The 20,905-nt window shown below is 42.0% G+C and overlaps 1 protein-coding gene across 5 annotated transcripts in view; it reads right to left on the reverse strand.

The window, feature by feature from the left end:
* DOCK10 (dedicator of cytokinesis 10) overlaps positions 1 to 20,905 on the reverse strand; it is a 320,008-nt gene that overhangs the window by 26,889 nt on the left and 272,214 nt on the right. For 4 of the 5 annotated variants that reach the window (XM_075861478.1, XM_075861480.1, XM_075861477.1 and 1 more), the window contains exons 41-48: positions 20,178 to 20,290; positions 18,349 to 18,483; positions 17,538 to 17,720; positions 12,910 to 13,020; positions 10,504 to 10,719; positions 3,071 to 3,128; positions 2,726 to 2,824; positions 1,039 to 1,145 (exon numbers count right to left, since the gene is read on the reverse strand). In XM_075861478.1, the coding sequence (XP_075717593.1) occupies positions 1,039 to 1,145; positions 2,726 to 2,824; positions 3,071 to 3,128; positions 10,504 to 10,719; positions 12,910 to 13,020; positions 17,538 to 17,720; positions 18,349 to 18,483; positions 20,178 to 20,290 (1,022 nt within the window). The remainder of the gene's footprint in view (positions 1 to 1,038; positions 1,146 to 2,725; positions 2,825 to 3,070; positions 3,129 to 10,503; positions 10,720 to 12,909; positions 13,021 to 17,537; positions 17,721 to 18,348; positions 18,484 to 20,177; positions 20,291 to 20,905) is intronic. The other variant, XM_075861479.1, reaches the window with a different exon arrangement.

Consider the following 20,905-nt stretch of genomic DNA (forward strand, 5'->3'; position numbering starts at 1 on the left):
CACAACTATACAACACAACAGGAACCTGGGCTGAGAACTGTCTATTTGTCTGTACAGATGACAAGAATAAGGACAGTATACAAGAATGGCTAGTGTACATGTAGGAATTCTGTATATCCTCAATATTCGCTAGTCCTTCTTTATGTGTACTTCAAAAAAGAGACAAGTGAATCCCAGCACTCACCACTAGTAGTACAAGTTGTTCTTTAGTGTATTTCATTTGTAAGTAGGAATATAAGTGTGTGTGCCTTGTATAGCAAGCCTATCTCATTGAGAGGTATACATTAGGAGTATTTCCTGACGTACACCTCCTGTGGAAGGGTCCAACGTATGCCACTGCATCAGTGCTATACGTCTACCATAGGGTCTCACTGTAAAAAAAAAAAAATTAAAAAAAGGGAAACAGCTCAGTTTTTTTTACTACAGTATATGCATCTGTATGACATAGCGTCAACTAAAGAAATTAATACCTCCCCGACGTACAGAAAAGCACACTTTTTGGCATATGTCAGGTCATAAGGGCCCTAAAAAGATGTTCGCTGTATTCACTGGGTGCATATGCCCACTCTGTGAATAGAGTCTAATATTGGTAGCGGCTCTTGTGTGATAATTGTAGACTTAAATACTTAAAGACTATATACAGTTTTGCAACTAAATTTGACTGCTTCAAAGCATCAAAAAAGTAAATGATCAAATAGTCTGGAGTAAAAATATCCTATGGTTTTGTTTCTACAGCTTCTATGCAGACCCATGTGTCTCCATGGGTACAGATTACAAACGCTGTGTAGTTCTAGTTTAAAACGGTTGAACCTTATTCCTCATTTAAAAATATATTGGGTCAAGGAGTAAACACTGGAGCATTAAAGAGCACCCAATATCTGAGTTTCCCAGGCCGTCAGTCTGACTCAGGGGCGAAGATTTGTGCTTAAGTGGAAGATGGTGGGGACATACAGTTAAACACCTGAATGAGGGTTTTTTGGTGGGCTAAAATTGAATATGGATGTAATGTACATAACAGTTTTACACTAAATTGCTTACCTCATTGTAGGGGGTGTCCTGCATCCCTGAGTCTTCTTTCATTGCCCCTTCTTCCTTGATATTTGGAGTGATACTTTGAAAGGCTGGCCACCCCATGGAAAATAAACCTGTCAGTAAAGTTATAACTTTATACATTGTGATTGACAGGGACATGTTTTGCACTAATACAGAATGATATTGTATACATGTATTCTATGACACTCAATGCAAGCTCTCAGTTTATCTACATTTTGCTGTGCAGAAACATGCAATCTGTGGCTTGTTTTTGGCAACCACCTGGGGAGGACCTGACTGTATGTTCTTGATAGGTGCTGGTAAGAATTACAATATACTGCAAAATGACAATATACAGCAATACAAAGGTATTGCTGTGTGTTGTACCAGCGATCAAGCGATTGCTTGTTCAAGACTCCTAGGGGGACTAAAAAAAATTAAAATGTAAAAAATGTACAAAAAAAGTAAAAAATGTTAAAAGTACAAAAAATAATAAAATGTTTTCCCTAAAGTGATGTAAAAAATGAAAAAAAAACAACACATAATTGGTATTGCAGCATCTGTAAAAGTTACAACTATTACAAGTAAACGCCATAATAAAACATAATTGCTGAATTTTGGTCACCTTAGCTCCCCAAAAAATATAAAGTGATCAAAAAGTTGTATATACCCAAAAATGGTATTAATAAAAGCGAAAGCTCGCCTCGCAAAACACGAGCCCTCACAACAATCCATCGACAGAAAAAAAAAAGTTATGGCTATCAGAATATGGCGAGAAAAAACTTTTTTTTACAACAAATTTTTTTTACTTTGTAAAATTAGTACATCATAAAAGCTATATTAATTTGGTATCGCCGCCGTAATCACATTGAGACGAAAACTAAAGTTAACATGTTGTTTTTACCACACAGTGAACGCCATAAAAATAAAACACTATGGAGGAATCAGTTTTTTTTCCATTCCACACAAAAATATATATTTTTTTAAGTTTACCAGTACATTATATAATACAATAAATGGTTTCATTAAAAACGACAACCTGTCCTGCAAAAAACAAGCACTCATACGGATATAGCGACGGAAAAATAAAAAGTTATGGTTTTTGAAATGCTGGAAGGAAAAAACTAAAAGAACAAAAAAGAAAATTGGCTACGGCGGAAAGGTGTTAATGTAAAAATCACATTATTTTCATGTGATTTTTGTCTTTAATGTCGCAAAATTCAATATTACTCAAAAAGAGAATATAAAGTGTGTAATTTGCACCTAATAATCGGCTTTAAAAACATAACTAATCCTCCTATTGCGATGGTAATTCATGCCAGCGGCCCCATGTTTTCTATAAGTGGTTGGCAGACAACCAGTCTTAGCCATGATTAAATGATTGATCAGAATGTCCAATATAACGGGTACATTTTAAATTTAGTCATGCAGCATAAATGAGGAAAATTCTAAATCTCATTTACATAGTCCGATTAAAAAAACAAACAGATTAGGCACATGTAAGAGGTTTTTTTTCTGTAATTAGACCATGATTAGCAAAATATATCAATCATGTATCCAATACGGGGTCTTCATGATCAACGTATAGCATTCCAAATAAACCAAAATCATGCATACATTGCAAAAAGTTGCCTGAGTATAAGACGACACATGACCTGACTGGGCACATCACAGGCAATGTTAGGGCACTCACTTTTTGCACCGGTGGAGATTAGTAAATGGTTATAATCAGAACAAATCTCTTCTTCCAGCAGCATGCTTGGGGCCTGACTGATTTCACTTTTCCAGTAACCTTTAGCATAGTGACCATAAGGAAATGTTAGTGCATGCAAATTTAATGCCTCAAACAGCAAAGATACATAGATGTAGTGCTTAGCGATAAGCTTTTTAGCTAAAATCATAAAAGTGCACTACATGGCATATCGAATGGCACAATGAATAATGACTTATCTTACTCAAAATCAAGTAGTACATTACAAATTTCTTAAACAATTTTGCATATTTTAGGGTTTACCTCATCTTCTCGGAGGTGCCTTACCTTTCCTTTTTAAATACTCTGCAATTAATGCAGCAATATGGACGTAGCACATGGCTGCCTAAAAGAATACAAATACATATCAATCATTTAATACTCCCTATAAACAATCACATTCCACATATATTCAATAGGAAAAAGAGGCAATAACCATGAAGATGTAGAGATTATAGAGTATCACTATGTCAATCATCTTGACCTGATAACTTGCTGCAGCGTGATCATTTTTTACAAATAGTAACTGCACTATCTGCAAACATTTCATGTGTCATATGAAAAGTTTGGATCGGTGGGGTCCGGGTGCTGAGACCCTCACCATTGCTGAAACTAAGGTGCAAAAGCACTCAGCTGAGCACCCTGCACCATCGGCTATGGTCAGAACTCCCTGTCGGGCTGATTACGGCTCACATTGAGGTTCTATGTAAGCCATCTTCAGCCTATCAAGGAGCGCTGATCACAGCCAAAGGTGCAGGGCGTGCAGCTGAGCGCTTTTGCACCTTCGTTTCACCGATGGTGAGGGGCTCAGAACCCAGACCAACATCGATCAAAACTTTTGATATGTCTCTATGACATGTCAAAGGTTTGAAGAAAGTCGCTCTTTAAGCCATTGAAATCCATTGAAAAAGTCAAGTTAATGCTCCTTGCCGCCGATTATTTAATGCGATAAATGTCAAGTTAAAGATCGCTACATCTGTATATAGACTGTTTGCACTGCCAAACTATTTGTCATGTTTTAATAATTGTTTCAGCAGCAATTTTTTATGATTTATTTCTATTGTTATAGCCAACTGGGTGACTATGATGTTATATATGCTATTGCTAGGTAGCAGGTACAGACTTGCCAAAATAATTAAAGTGGTTTTACCGTCAGAGACATTAATGAAAAATCCACAGGATATGTCATAAATGTCAGATAGATGCCGGTCCCACCTCTGGTACCTATCTCTAGAACGGGGCCCCCTAAACCCTGTTCTAGCTTTTTCTGCTCCCTCTGCCACCCCGGCCACTTCCTCACTATATGGTTGGGAGTTACGAAAACAGCGTAGCTTGCTGAGCAATGCTGTTTCTGTAACTGCCGTTCACTTCTATAGGTTTTACGGAAACAGCGTTGTAATGTCGGGGTAGGGAGACGGACAGGTGAGCCCTAATCTACCCGCCACTCAGTCCCTGCCTACTTGCAACGACCCGCCCTAGGCGACAGGGTACAACTGGGCGACGGTCCCTACACTCAATAGGTGAACGACAGACAAACAGACAAGGGTACAAAGAAGCCGGGGAAATGGGGAAGTTGCCCACGGGAACACCGTGAGCAACAAGCGAGGTGAACGAGCCGAGTCAAACCAGGAGATGAGCGAGGTACAAAAACGCAGAGCAGAAGAGTGGTCAGTAAAGCCAAGGTCAAATACAAGCAGAGGGTCAGTAGTTCAAGAAGCTGCAGCAGGGCCAGGAAACCAGCAGAGAAGAATCACAAGCAAAGGAGGAACAGGAAAGGCAGGTATAAATAGATAGAGGGCGGGAGCTAGCTCCGTCTGGCCAGGCTGTGATAGGCTCTCCCACTCCTAAGCCTGCCATCCTGAGTGGTGGAAGATGGAGTCAGTCTCACAGACATAGAAGCAGGTGCAGACTGATTACCTATGGGCGTTGACACAGAAGCTATGTCTGGCAGATCCTTTACAGTACCCCCCCTTTTATCAGGGGCCACCGGACCCTTTCTACGTGGACCTGGTTTATTGGGGAAACGAAGGTGGAACCTCCTGACCAATACCCCAGTGTGAACATCCCGGGCGGGTACCCAAGTCCTCTCCTCAGGCCCGTATCCTCTCCAATGGACCAGGTACTGGAGGATGCCTTGGACCATCCTGCTGTCCACAATCTTGGCCACCTCGAATTCTACCCCCTCAGGGGTGAGAACAGGGACCGGAGGTTTCCTCGAGGGAGCCAAGGACGGGGAGCAGCGTTTAAGGAGGGAGGCATGAAACACGTCGTGTACTCGAAAAGACGGGGGCAACTCCAGTCGGAAGGAGACAGGGTTGAGGACTTCAATGACCTTGTACGGCCCCATAAACCGGGGAGAAAACTTCTTGGACGGGACTTTAAGGCGCAAATTTTTTGACAATAGCCACACCAGATCCCCGACCACAAACAAGGGGTTAGCAGAACGTCTTCTATCTGCCTGAGTCTTTAGTATGCTCTGGGACGCCTCTAGGTTCTTCTGAACCTGGGCCCAGACTGTGCACAGTTCCCGATGAACGACCTCTACCTCGGGATTGTTGGAACTACCAGGTAAAACGGAGGAGAACCGTGGATTAAACCCAAAATTACAGAAAAAGGGGGAGACCCCTGACGAGTTACTGACCCGGTTATTAAGGGAAAATTCGGCAAGGGGAATGAATGAGACCCAATCATATTGACAGTCAGAGATAAAACACCTTAAATATTGTTCTAGAGACTGATTAGTCCTCTCAGTTTGGCGATTAGTTTCAGGATGGAAGGCAGAGGAGAAGGACAGATCAATCTCCAACTTTTTACAGAAGGCTCTCCAAAACAATGAAAAAAATTGTACCCCTCTGTCAGAAACAATATTGACAGGGACCCCATGGAGACGCAGGATGTGTTTGACAAACAAGGTAGCTAACGTCTTAGCATTGGGTAGTTTCTTGAGGGGCACAAAGTGGCACATCTTACTGAAGCGGTCTACTACAACCCACACCACCGACTTGCCTTGAGATGGAGGCAAATCGGTGATAAAATCCTTGGAGATATGTGTCCAAGGTCTCTGGGTAATGGGCAAAGAACATAGTAAGCCCGCTGGTCGGGACCTAGGAGTCTTGGACCTAGCACAAACTTCACAAGCGGCGACGTAGGCCTTAAAGTCTTTAGGCAACACAGGCCACCAATAGTTTCTGGCAATGAGGTGCTTGGTACCCAGGATGCCTGGATGGCCAGATAGTGCGGAGTCATGATTTTCCCTAAGTACCCTTAGCCGGAATTGCAGGGGAACAAACAACTTGTTCTCAGGAAGGTTCCCGGGAGCTGAACCTTGATCAGCCGCAATTTCAGAGACTAAATCAGAATCAATAGAAGAAATGATTATACCTGGAGGTAAAACACAAGCAGGATCTTCCTCCGAAGGAGGGCTGGCCATGAAGCTACGCGACAGTGCATCAGCCTTAATATTTTTAGACCCAGCCCTATAGGTGACCAAAAATTTGAATCTGGTAAAAAAATAACGCCCATCGAGCTTGTCTTGGGTTTAGCCTCCGGGCAGATTCTAGGAAAACCAGATTCTTGTGCTCGGTAAGGACCGTTACCTGGTGCCTAGCCCCCTCCAGGATGTGGCACCACTCTTCAAATGCCCATTTAATGGCTAAGAGTTCGCGGTTGCCAATATCATAGTTACTCTCAGTGGGCGAAAACTTCCTGGAGAAGTAGGCACAGGGACGGAGATGGGTGAGGGACCTGGTACCCTGGGACAAGACAGCCCCCACTCCCACCTCGGACACGTCAACCTCCACGATAAATGGCTCCATTTGGTTGGGCTGAACCAGCACAAGGGCCGAGATAAAGCACTTCTTAAGGACCTCAAAAGCCCGGACAGCCTCAGGAGGCCAGTGGAGGTCTTAACAAACAGTTTGTTTTCCCGAAGGGCCTGGAGCACCTTCCTGACATGCTCAATGTGGGAGGACCAGTCCTTGGAAAACACAAGTATGTCATCAAGGTACACTACAAGAAATACCCCCAGGTTGTCTCTTAAAATCTCATTTATGAAATTCTGGAAGACCGCGGGAGCATTACACAACCCAAAGGGCATGACGAGGTAATCGAAATGACCTTCGGGCGTGTTAAATGCAGTCTTCCACTCATCCCCCTCTTTGATGCGGATAAGGTTATAAGCCCCCCGTAGATCAACGGAGGAAAGTTCAGGGGCGTCAGGAGCCAAGGAGAAGGCCCATTCTTGGGGCCCGTCCTGGAGCCGGGACATAATTATACTTACCCGCTGGCTCTCAGAACCAGAGGAGTGGGGCTTTAAGCGAAAATAGAGCCTACAACTCTCCCGAAAGGAGAAAAAAGTCTTCCGGTCCCCTGAGAACCGGTCAGGCAACTTGAGGTGGGGTTCAAGAGGTGAGGTGAGGGGCATTACCAGGGTAGCATCAGGCTGGTTGTCCCTCTGAGCCAGGGCCTGTATCTGTAGGGAGAGGCCCTGCATTTGCTGAGCCAGGGTCTCAAGGGGGTCCATAGTAGAGTCAGGGACCAGGGTAGACTAGGTATATGGGCTTGTGATTATGTAATGTCGGGGTAGGGAGACAGACAGGTGAGCCCTAATCTACCCGCCACTCAGTCCCTGCCTACTTGCAACGACCCGCCCAAGGCGACGGGGTACAACTGGGCGACGGTCCCTACACTCAATAGGTGCACGACAGACAAACAGACAAGGGTACAAAGAAGCCGGGGAAATGGGGAAGTTGCCCACGGGAACACCGTGAGCAACAAGCGAGGTGAACGAGCCGAGTCAAACCAGGAGATGAGCGAGGTACAAAAACGTAGAGCAGAAGAGTGGTCAGTAAAGCTAAGGTCAAATACAAGCAGAGGGTCAGTAGTTCAAGAAGCTGCAGCAGGGCCAGGAAACCAGGAGAGAAGAATCACAAGCAAAGGAGGAACAGGAAAGGCAGGTATAAATAGACAGAGAGCGGGAGCTAGCTCCGTCTGGCCAGGCTGTGATAGGCTCTCCCACTCCTAAGCCTGCCATCCTGGGTGGTGGAAGATGGAGTCAGTCTCACAGACATAGAAGCAGGTGCAGACTGATTACCTATGGGCGTTGACACAGAAGCTATGTCTGGCAGATCCTTTACAAGCGTAGCTCAGTAAGCTCCTCTGTTTCCTAATTCATGGTCGGAATTCACCTGCTTCTGCCGCAAACCAAAGCGGTAGAACGGGGTTTAGTGGGCCCCATTCTAGAGATAGGGGCGGGTCCCAGAGGTGGGACCAGCATCTATCTGACATTTTTGACATATCCTGTGGAATTGTCATAAATGTCTCTCATGAGAAAACATGTTTAATTATGGGATCTGAAAGACTCTTCACCTTTTATGAATTAATAAAAATTTTCAGCCCTCATTTTTGATATATGAATTTCTGTTGTAAAACTGGCTAAAAACTAAATTCTATAAACCCCCAAAAATCTGTTGTAGGTGTTGTGGGACAGCTGAGACTATTCTAAACCACTTACTAGTTCTTAAACACTTTTGAATCTTGTCTTCCAAAAGGGAAGTTACAAGGCATTGATTTTCAGACACTGCAGTACAACATATCTGTGAAAATTTAAAGACTGAAGATTGTTCGGCAAACATGGGTAAGTGTCGAGGCCCACTACCCATTAGGGGGCCCACTCGGCTGCCGGGTGCTGACGCTGCCATCATGGCTCCTCCAGAAGTGGAATCCCCGGCCAGAGTGTTGCCAACGGGATTCCGCTTCTAGAGCTCTGGAGCGGACATCACTATTCATATATGGACAGTAATGACAGGAGCAGAGCAGGTGTCCCAGGCAGAGTGCTAGTAGCACTCTGTCCGGGACTATGGCTCTGGGGTTGCCCCTGACATCACTGTCCATATATGGACAGTGACGTTAGGGGCTACTCCTGAAGCAGAATCCCCGGCCAGAGCATTGGCAATGCTCTGGTTGGGGATTCCACTGCTAGAAGGAGCCCCACAGGTGCTACCTACAGGGGTGGGGGCTGTGGGGCACTACCAGGGAGGAGAGCTTTGTGCCCCTACCTGGAAGGGGGTGCTGTGAGGCACTACCTGGAAGGAGGGCTGTGTGGCACTAGCTGGGAGGGGTGCTGTGTGGCACTACCTGGGAGGGGGGCTGTGTGGCACTTCCTGTGAGGGGGGCTGTGTAGCCCTACCTGGGCGGGGGGGCTGTGTGGCATTACCTGGGAGGGGGCTGTGTCGAACTATCTACAGTGGGCACTAAATTTATGGGGGTACAAACTGGGGCCTTACTTCTTTATGGGGCATAATCAGGGCTTAACTACTATATGGGGGCACAAAGTGGCATTTTCTGCCATTTTACTGCCACCGTGAGTTAACCCACAAAGGGGCCCACTAAGTCTGTGTTGCCCAGGGGCCCAAATAAACCTGGAGCCGGCCCTGCTTAAAGGGCTGTCCCAAATTAAATGGACACTAACTTTTTAAACAATTTATGCTAATCTAATAGTATACCTGATATATATCAACTTTGTCATTTAGTTACTGTTAACATTTATTTGTTTTATCCATGCAATTATGCCCTGTTGTCAAGCAAAATCCATCTTTAATTTCAGAGCGGAGGGCACAGACTGCAGGAATTGAGGGTGCAGAACCAAAATATGTCTGTGTGCCTGAGGCCTTAGATATATTTATTATTCATATTCTGTGTTACTGATAAGGTTTGGCATCCAGGTGAGAGGACCACCTTACAAGGTTAAACCTATTTGACGAAGTAAAAAAAAAATGTAATAGTGACTGCGTGTTTGCAAGAATTAATATTAAAAAAATCAGCCTGTTTTGAGCCACATATTCCATTTTCTCTGCAGTGCAAGGGAAAGTTTATCTTGGAAGCACAGATCCCTGTATTCTGCTTAACCAAAACCATCTGCTAAAAGTCTTCAACACAGAGGCTAAGACTCACTGCAGTTCTTTTGCTGTGTCTAGACAATGGCTTATTCCAACATTAAGATTTCATTTCTAGGGTGTATTATTTTTGCGTTTTCCTCTTTATGTAACTGACAAATGATGAAGTGCACGAGAATATGTGGTTAGCCATGGACATTAGTGAATGAGAAGGTCGTGTCATGAAGACTTTGATTGTCAACCAAGCCATATACAGAGATAATCACGACATCAATAAATGTTTGTTTACTAGTTTAAAACAAAAAATAAATTGAATATAAATGAACAACCATGACATCAATCACCTTATCTTAAACACTCTATACACCTTAATTAGGATTAATGGGCCAGGCAGAGACGTGCAAAGAGTCTGAAAATTGTCACACTGAGCCCCTCCAAATCCATAGTAAGGAGCGGTAGGCACGCTGTGTGCCACTGTATGGTGCCTCCATACAGCACCACATTACGGAAATAAATGTTTCTAGGGGTTTATACCTCCGTAATACACTGTCCAATGGGGTATGCCATACATTTCTAGAAGAAAAATTCCATTTGCCTCCGTATTAAATTGAAGGCATATAGGGGTAAAGCCGTGTAGACTGCTGTGGATGCTGTATTGCATCTCTGTACAAGTTGGAAGTTGTATATAGAGCCATAATATTGCAGTAAGCATGAACGCTTAGAATATTACTGCCAAAAATAATAAAATTCAAAGGGAAATATACTCATAAAGTTACTCAGATATTACACTGTTGAATAGAAACAGTATAGATGACAAGGCTTTTTTACCTCAGATAAGTCCCCATTTCTAGCATGGATTTTGGCCATGCTCTCCAGCCAGGTTCTACGTAGCTCAGGAGTGCTGGCATATGAGTTTGCCAAGCTGTACTGAAGGTCCACCAGCATCTCCGGATCTTTCTCATGCTCCTTCATCTGTGCTGTTGCCATTAATACTGTCCTGATCCTTTTGGTCAGATCCTTCACCTCCGCTGGAAATAGTGTATTCTTTGGAGAAAAAAAAAGCATGTTTTCCTTACTGTATTTTATGACAGAATATTTTGATTCATATATTTTATGTTGGCAACACATCATAATCATTGAATCATACATTATCTAACAGTCACATACAGGATCTGCTGGTTTTGTGGTTGTTGGGGGGGTTGCTGGTTCAAGGAATCTACTGAGTATGATGCTAAATTTCTAACTTCTAGAAAATGTTTAAGATAGCACAGGGTTAAGCTGGGATGCTGCCAGGGGTGTATTTAAAGAGGGACTGTCCTGACATGTCTATTTTAGTCAATACTTGTATTCCCTATATAATAGCAATTCTGTAGCATCTTTTCTTAGAACTCTGCATGGTACCGTTTCTCTGTTATTGCACTTTATTCATGAATAAATGGCTACTGGGTGTTACCAGTGGGGGGTTTGTCCCTACACAGTCTGACACTGTCCAATCAATGCTCACATCATCAGACTGTGTAGGAACATACCCTTTGACTAGAGATTTGGTAACATCCAGTTATCAATTTTGTACCTACATTTCTAGGAGGAAGAATAGAACGACGGTACAATTCAGAGATTTAAGAAAAAAATGTTCAAAGGGGTTGTCCAGTACAGGACAACTGATGACCTGTCCACCAGAAAGGTCATCAGTATATCATGGGTGCTGTGTCTGATACCCGGACCAATCAGCTGCTCCGGCTGCCAGCGGGCCCCGAATGTCAGTGCACAGTATGCAATTAGTTGGCTCCATATATTGCATAGCGGTCGTGCTGTCGAACTGCAGCTCTGCTCCTATTCAGAATAGGAGCAGAGCTGCAGTAATGCAGCTCGACCGCTATTCCATGGCCGGAGCAATCTGCTTCCGGCATGGACGTCCGGCGCCCGGAATAGCTGAACGGTGTGGGGTCAGGGTGTTGGACCTGCACCGATGATATACTGATGACCTTTCCAGTGAATAGGTCATCAGTTGTCCGGTAGTGGACAACCCCTTTAAGAATTGTTATTTCAAAGGGAATAAAAGTATTTACTAAAATAGACAAGTCAGGAGAGGTGACAGGTCCCATCCATGTCACCAGCCAATCAATTTCTGTTTTATCCCATTAAGTTAAATATTTGATGTATTCCATGTAAGGGCATGTCCACACACAATGGAATTGCTGCACAAAATTTATGCAGCAATTCCGTTGAAAAACGAAGACATTCCGCTACGGCAAATACGCTCCATTTCCTGCATTTTTTTACGGCAGAAAATGGTGCTCAAATTGCTGTTCTTTACCTAATGCAAGGAGATGGTGACATCTCCTCTGAAAAATACACACCGCAGGTCAATTTAGTCTCTGAATTTTTACGCAGCGTGTGGATGAGATATGTTAAATCTCATCCACTATGCTGCTACTGTATTCTGCTGCGTTTTCGGCTTTCCATGCTACCTTACAAACTTATTAGTAGACAGGTAATATAATTTCTATAAATCAGACCATGGAGAGACTGGTTACATTATTTTCACAATCGAGAAAATTATGACAAAATCCCTTCCTGCTCTACAATGGGGTGCCACTTGCCACTGAATAGAGACCCTGCTAATTTAGTGGCATTGTGTACATTACTTGGTGTCGCCAAAACAATGTAATCCAGCTGTATGGTACCCAGTAGTACATAGCACTCCAGTGGTTCGTCGATGGTTTACTGTAGGTTTCTTGGTGATTGTGTGTGCATCCTGGTGATTTAGTGGTTTACGTAACATCGCTTGTAATCTATAGATGATCCTTAGTGATCTAGTGTTGAAGTAGCCTTTCCTATAGGTCTAGTGGTGATCGTTATCAATCCAATGTTTCGGATTAATTACCCAGTCACCTGATTCCATCATGATAAGCTAATTTGAATATCTTTACTAGTACAGCAATAATCTGCAATATCCTGGAATATCCTGCCATGTGGATAAGAATATGGTTCTGACCTGGTATGTATTGTCTGACCAGAGTTGCCTTCTAAGCATCTTAAAAATATCTGAGTGGTTTTGGGCATTTGACTTGTCCTATATATTGGATGTAAGTGGATATAAAATTATATATCCCCCACTTCACCAGTATGAACTGTACATAATACAGAAAAGGATCCCATGAAAAGTTTCTATATCACCCTGTGCATTCAAGATGTGTTATAAAGTGTCTAAGCAATAGTTTAACCCATTACCTTCATCTGCTTGTCTCCATTAGCAAAGTTGTTGATAATTGCCAGGGAGTGTTGAAATCGTGAGCCACCAATGCCTGCGTCAGCAATCAGTTGACTCACTGCCTTAATGAGCTGTTAATAGAAACAACATGGAGCAGCGAGCATCTTTATTCCATATCACTAATTGTTTATTTCATATTACAAATAATCCTAGTGGCAAAACTACATTCAGTCATTAGAACATACACTATATGGACAAAAGTATTGGGACACACCTCTTAATCATTGAAGTCAAGTATTTCATTCAGTCTTATTGCCACAGGATATATAAAAATAAGCACCTAGCCATGTAGTAAGCCTTTTGTGAAAGAACAGGTCGTTCTAAAGAGCTCACTGAATTCCAGCGTGGTACTATAATAGGAGGCCACCATTGAAACAAGTCTGTTTGTGAAATTTCTTCCCTCCTAGATATTCCACAATCAACTACGAGTGGAATTATTTCACAGTGGAAGTTTAGGAACCACAGCAACTCAACCATGATGTGGCAGACCATGTATAGTTCCAAAGCGTGGTCGCTGAGTGCTGATGTGCATAATGCATAAAAGTCACCAACTCTTTGCTGACTCAATAACTGCAGAGTCCAAACCTCCTCTGGCATTAACGTCAGCACAAAATATGTGCCCCGTAGCTTCATAGCATGGGTTTCCATGGCCGAGCAGCTGCATGCAAGACTTATATCACCAAGCACAATGCCAAGTGTCGGATGGAGAGGTGTAAAGCACGCCGCCACTGGACTCTGGAGCAGTGGAAACATGTTCTGTGAAGTGACAAATCTCTCTTCTCTATCTGGCAGTGTGATGGACAAGTCTTGGTTTGGCGAATGCCAGGAGAACGTTACCTGCCTGACTGCAATGTTCCAACTTTAAAGTTTGGTAGAGGAGGGATAATGCTATAGGGTTGTTTTACAGGGGTTGGCCTAGCCCCATTAGTCCCAGTGTAGGGATATCTTAATCCTTCAGCATACTAAGACATTTTGGACAATTGTATGCTTCCAACTTTGTGCGAACAGTTTGGGGAAGGCCATTTCCAGCATGACTGTACCCCAGTGCACAAAGCAAAGTCCATAAAGGCATGGTTGGGTGAGGTTTGTGTGGAAGAACTTGACTGGTCTGCACAAAAGCGCTGACCTCAACCCCATCGAACAAGTCTGGGATGAACTAGAACGGAGATTGCGAGCCTGGCCCTCTCGTCCAACATTAGTGTTTGACCTCACTTCTGGATGAATGGCCAAAAATTCCCACAGACACACTCCAAAATATTATAGATAGCCTTCCCAGAAGAATGGAAGCTGTTTCAGCTGAAAAGGGGGACCAACTCCATATTAATGGATTTAGAATTAGATGTCATAAAAGATCCTGTACCTGTAACGTGTAGCTGTCCTAATACTTTTGTCCATATAGTGTATGAAATATGTCACTATATACTAGTCCTTCTCAATTAATTAGAATGTCATCAAAAAGTTAATTTATTTCAGTAATTCAATTTAAAAAGTGAAACTCATACACTACCGTTCAAAAGTTTGGAGTCACCCAGACAATTTTGTGTTTTCCATGAAAACTCACACTTATATTTATCAAATGAGTTGCAAAATGACTAGAAAATATAGTCAAGACATTGACAAGATTAGAAATAATGATTTTTATTTAAAATAATAATTTTCTCCTTCAGACTTTGCTTTCGTCAAAGAATGCTCCATTTGCAGCAATTACAGCATTGCAGACCTTTGGCATTCTAGCTGTTAATTTGCTGAAGTAATCGGGAGAAATTTCACCCCATGCTTCCAGAAGGCCCTCCCACAAGTTGGATTGGCTTAATGGGTACTTCTTACGTAAGATACGGTCAAGCTGCTCCCACAACAGCTCTATGGGGTTGAGATCTGGTGACTGCGCTGGCCACTCCATTACAGATAGAATACCAGCTGCCTGCTTCTTCCCTAAATAGTTCTTGCATAATTTGGAGGTGTGCTTTGGGTCATTGTCCTGTTGTAGGATGAAATTGGCTCCAATCAAGCGCTGTCCACAGGGTATGGCATGGCGTTGCAAAATGGAATAGCCTTCCTTATTCAAAATCCCTTTTACCTTGTACAAATCTCCCACTTTACCAGCACCAAAGCAACCCAAGACCATCACATTACCTCCACCATGCTTGACAGATGGCGTCAGCATCTTTTCAGTTGTTCTGCGTCTCCCAAATGTTCTTCTGTGATCCAAACACCTCAAGCTTCGATTCGTCTGTCCATAACACTTTTTTCCAATCTTCCTCTGTCCAATGTCTGTGTGCTTTTGCCCATATTAATCTTTTCCTTTTATTAGCCAGTCTCAGATATGGCTTTTTCTTTGCCACTCTGCCCTGATGGCCAGCATCCCGGAGTCGCCTCTTCACTGTAGACGTTGACACTGGCGTTTTGCGGGTACTATTTAATGAAGCTGCCAATTGAGGACCTGTGAGGCGTCTATTTCTCAAACTAGAGACTCTAATGTACTTGTCTTGTTGCTCAGTTGTGCAGCGGGGCCTCACACTTCTCTTTGTACTCTGGTTAGAGCCTGTGTGTGCTGTCCTCTGAAGGGAGTAGTACACACCGTTGTAGGAAATCTTCTTGGCAATTTCTCGCTTGAAATAGCCTTCATTTCTAAGAACAAGAATAGACTGTCGAGTTCCACATGAAAGCTCTCTTTTTCTAGCCATTTTTAGAGTTTAATCGAACCCACAAATGTAATGCTCCAGATTCTCAACTAGCTCAAAGGAAGGTCAGTTTTATAGCTCCTCTAGACAGCAAAACTGTATATTCTATAGATTCATTACCAAAGAGTGATCTATTTCAAGCATTTTTTTTTTTAACACAGTGGACCAACAACAGCAGATGACATGGCTCCCCAAACCATCACTGACTGTGGAAACTTCACACTGGACCGCAAGCAACTTGGATTGATGCCTCTCCAGACTCTGGGACCTTGATTTTCAAATGAAATGCAAAATTGACTTACATCTGAAAACAGGACTTTGGACCACTGAGCAACCCTGTTGGTCCACTGTGTTATATAAAGTCCTGTTTTCAGATGAAAGTAAATTTTGCATTTCATTTGGAAATCAAGGTCCTGGAGTCTGGAGGAAGAGTGGAGAGGCACTAAATCCAAGTTGCTTGCGGTCCAGTGTGAAGTTTCCACAGTCAGTGATGGTTTGGGGAGCCATGTCATCTGCTGGTGTTGGTCCACTGTGTTATATCAAGCCCAGAGTCATCGCAGCTGTCTACCAGAAAATGTTCGAGCACTTCATGCTTCCCTCTGCCGACAAGCTTTATGGAGATGCTGATTTCATTTTCCAGCAGGGCTTGGCACCTGCCCACACTGCCAAAAGTACCAATACCTGGTTTAATAACTACAGTGTGAGTGTGCTTGATTGGTCAGCAAACTCCCCTGACCTGAACCCCAAAGAGAATCTATAGGGAATTGTCAAGAGGAAGATGAGAGACCCCAGACCCAACAATGCAGACGAGCTGAAGGCTGCTATCAAAGCAACCTAGGCTTCCATAACACCTCAGCAGTGCCACAGGCTGATCACCTCCATGCCACGCCGCATTGATGCAGTAATTCATGCAAAAGGAGGCCCGACCAAGTATTGAGGGCATATACTGTATATACTTTTCAGTAGGCCTACATTTCAATACGTAAAATCATTTTTGAAATTGGGCTTATATAATATTCTAATTTTCTGAGACACAAAATTTTGGGTTTTCATTAACTGTCAGCTATAATCATCAACAGTAAGGCCATGTTCAGACGTGGCGGAATTTTTCAGCTGAAAATGTTGCGGTGCGAATTTGCAGCAACATTTTCAGATTTCACAGGTAATTTAGACGTTGTGGATATCACAGCAGGCTTGCTGCAGATTTCAGCCTTTGCAATGCAAAGGCTGAAATCCGCAGTGAAATTCCGCGGCTTCTCCTTAACATAATGTGCATGCTGCGGAGGGAAAATTCTGCACCGCAGCCTAAATTCTGCACAGTTATTTTCCGCAACGTCTGAACTAAGTTTCCTAAAAATTTAGAGAAACAAATGTAAAAAACGGCTGCTGCAGAATTCAACAGCAGTTCCGCCACGTCTGAATGTGCCCTGAAAGATAAAAATGCTGGAAATAGATCACTCTGTGTGTAATGAATCTATATAATATAGGAGCTTCACTTTTTGAATTTAATTACTGAAATAAATTAACTTTTTGCTGATATTCTAATTCATTGAGAAAGGACTAGTGTATATCATACAATGAGCCTTGCCATTTGTTTACTGCTTGTACATCAACTGGTGCTTATATTACTATAATAGGTGGAAACATTGGGAAAAGTATGTGGCTCTTTCATTATGACACCATGCTGAAGGGTTAGAAGCTAAAATACATCCAACGTCTAAGACCTTAACCATGTTTAGACTGGTATGTAAGTTCATGTCCAGAACTCATTCATGTCACTCCCAGCAATACAATACTAAGTAATTTGACTCGTTGGCTTTTGTGTTACTGGTGAATTTTGCAGAATTTTGCACATTATGAAAAAAGATGTTGTATGAAATAGCGGGTGAGTTGAGAAGGTAAATTACCTGGAGGTGAGACCTTACAATTGACTTTTGCTGGTTATACTCAAAATTCTTCCTCATGAAGAAATAGAGAAGAGCTGAGGCTTCATTTTGAGTAGAGCGGGATCGATGATTGCAACATTTCAGAACCTCATAGCAGAAGGGACCACAAAGGTCGGCTTGACCTTGAAAGAATGCAGAAGGAAACTAGAAGAAAAACACCTTAGGATTACGTTTGTTTAAAATAGGGTATAAATCAAGATCTAACTGGAGATATTACATTGTATCTAAAGATATAACAAGAATCTATCAATATCTTCAAGCCTGAACCATTTCGGTCAATAAATCATACATTTCTGCAGATTAAATTGTAGAGTCCCATTATCTGAATAGAGAAATACAATGGGACGCAGTGTTCCTATGACACATGAGCCTTGAGCTTAAACATACTCTTCTGTAAAACATGCTATAATATATAAATATATAATATTTAGATTAATACTGATGCTGAATTACTTCCATAACTGGCTCTTTCCACCACAGACACATGTAGGAAGACAAAAATGCAAGGAAATTAGGAAATGAATGGCATTAATCCTAATCCCTATTCCCACATTTAATAATTACATTAGAATAGATGATATTTGCCTTCTAGACCTTATGTACTATCACTACCTTGACTATTGCTACAACAGTTCTAAATTATTACAGATCTTAACACAAATTCTTCATACATGTATATCTATGTACCATATATTAAGATCATACTGATTAAAGAATATATGAATATTATGTGGAACAAGGTATTTTACTGCTAAGTAATCTGAATTGGTACCTTGCTTATGAACATCCTTAGAGCAGCAAATACATGGCGGAGAGCTGCCACTGACTGGTTGATTTGCAGGAAGAGGAGATGTGTGTCAAACACTTTCTTCATTAGAACACTCTGGCTGTCAGAAAGGGATAACTTCTGGGAATAGGAGAATAAAAAACAGACCCTTTATACTATCTATCTATCTATCTATCTCTATATATATATATATATATATATATATATATATATATATATATATATATATATATATATATATATATATATATATATATATATATATACTGTATATACATACACGCACACACTGGTCCTTCTCAATGAATTTGAATACCAACAAAAAGTTAATTTATTTCAGAAATTCAATTAAAAAAGTGAAACTCATATTATATAGATTCATTACACACAGAGTGATCTATTTCCAGCATTTTTTATTTTAATGTTGATGATTATGGCTAACGGTTAATGAAAACCAAAAATTTAGTCTCTCAGAAAATTTTAATATTGGGTTAAAGTTGAAGATTGTAGACTCATGGTGTGACACTCTAATCAGCTAATCAACACAAAACTCCTGCAAAGTTTTCCTAAGCCTTTAAATAGTATACAGTCTGGTTCAGTAGGCTAAACAATCATGGGGTAGACTGATGACTTGACAGTTGTCCAGAAGACAGTCATTGACACCCTCTACAAGGAGGGTAAGCCACAAAATGACATTGCTAAAGAAGCTGGCTGTTCACGGAGTGCTGTATCCAAGCATATTAATGGAACATTGACAGGAAGGAAAAAGTGTGGTAGAAAAAGGTGCACAAGCAACAGGGATAACCGCAGCCTTGAAAGGATTGTCAAGAAAGGGCCATTCAAGAATCTGGGGGAAATTCACAAGGAGTGGACTGCGGATGGAGTCAGTGCTTCAAGAGCCACCACATACAGACGTATCCAGGACATGGGCTACAACTGTCGCATTCCTTGAGACAACGTCAGAAGCGTCTTACCTGCACTAAGGAGAAAAAGGACTGGTCTGTTGCTCAGTGGTCCAAAGTCCTGTTTTCAGATGAAAGTAAATTTTGCATGCTTCCCTCTGCTGGCAAGCTTTATGGAGATGCTGATTTCATGTTCCAGCAGGACTTGCCCACACTGCCAAAAGTACCAATACCTGGTTTAATAACCACAGTATCACTGTGCTTGATTGTCCAGAAAACTCGCCTGACCTGAACCCCATAGAGAATCAATGGGGTATTGTCAAGAGGAAGATGACAAACACCAGAACCAACAATGCAGACGAGCTGAAGGCCGCTATCAAAGCAACCTGGGCTTCCATAACACCTCAGCAGTGCCACAGGCTGATCGCCTCCATGCCACGCCGCATTGATAACACCTCAGCAGCGCCACAGGCTGATCGCCTCCATGCCACGCTGCATTGTAATTCATGCAAACGGAGCCCCGACCAAGTATTGAGTGCATATACTGTACATGCTTTTCAGTAGGCCTAAATTTCGGAATTAAAAATCATTTTTTAAATTGGGCTTATATAATATTCACATTTTCTGAGACACTAAATTCTGGGTTTTCATTAACTGTTAGTCATAATCATCAACATTAGAAGACAAAAATGCTGGAAATAGATCACTCTGTGTGTAATGAATCTATATAATATGAGTTTCCCTTTTTGAATTGAATTACTGAAATAAATTAACTTTTTGATGATATTCTAATTCATTGAAAAGGACAAGTATATAAACCAAATAAACAATGACATCCAATAGAGCAGGTTTACCACCGGCAACATTGTTAATAAAAAAACAAAGATCAGCAGTCCGCTAAGGGTTGTCTACCTGGTTGCTTTGGTTAAAGAGGCACAGCAGGTCCAGTACAGTAAGACAGACCTCTGTGGCAATATTGGCATCTGAATCAATGTGGTGCACTATGTCAGTTTCATTGGAATTACCTGTAACACAATAATAACGCATTACTTCATTAATTCTGTGACTTTATATTATATCTGCTGCTAAAATTTAGTGATACAATGTTTATTGACTCTTTGGTAAATACAGAGGTGAAACTAAAATGTTACACCCAATAAACCTGTGACTTGGTATTTAACTCCTATAGAAATGTATGATGTTGGCAAAAACGGAATTTATATGAATGTGAATGGATTTTTTTGAATTGTATGACCAATGTGTCAAGACATTGGTTTTTAGTTAGAGGGGTTTTCCGAGTTCCCTCCGACAAAAAAACATGTTAGATCCATTTCCCTATATGTACACAACAAGTTGACACCATTATTTGAAAAAATAACTACGGTACTTACCGATCGTCATTTCCAGGTTGCGCGCCGTTTGTTTACATCCATCTCTGTTCTGGTGTGTTTACTTAGCTTGCTGTTCACACTACATTTCCCTGCATGCCTTGCACCCCGTAAGGAGCGTGATTGAGGCTCTTTCCACTAGTTCATGCTCATCACCACCGACGTCCTACCCCGTCCAGGAGTTCCCCTTTCCATTACATTAAATGGTAAATGGATGCCCCCTCCCATTTTCGATTACTTCCCTGAGTTTTA

This window comes from Rhinoderma darwinii, chromosome 4 (genome assembly GCF_050947455.1).
Source record: "Rhinoderma darwinii isolate aRhiDar2 chromosome 4, aRhiDar2.hap1, whole genome shotgun sequence".
In the NCBI taxonomy this organism is placed as follows: Eukaryota; Metazoa; Chordata; class Amphibia; order Anura; family Rhinodermatidae; genus Rhinoderma; species Rhinoderma darwinii.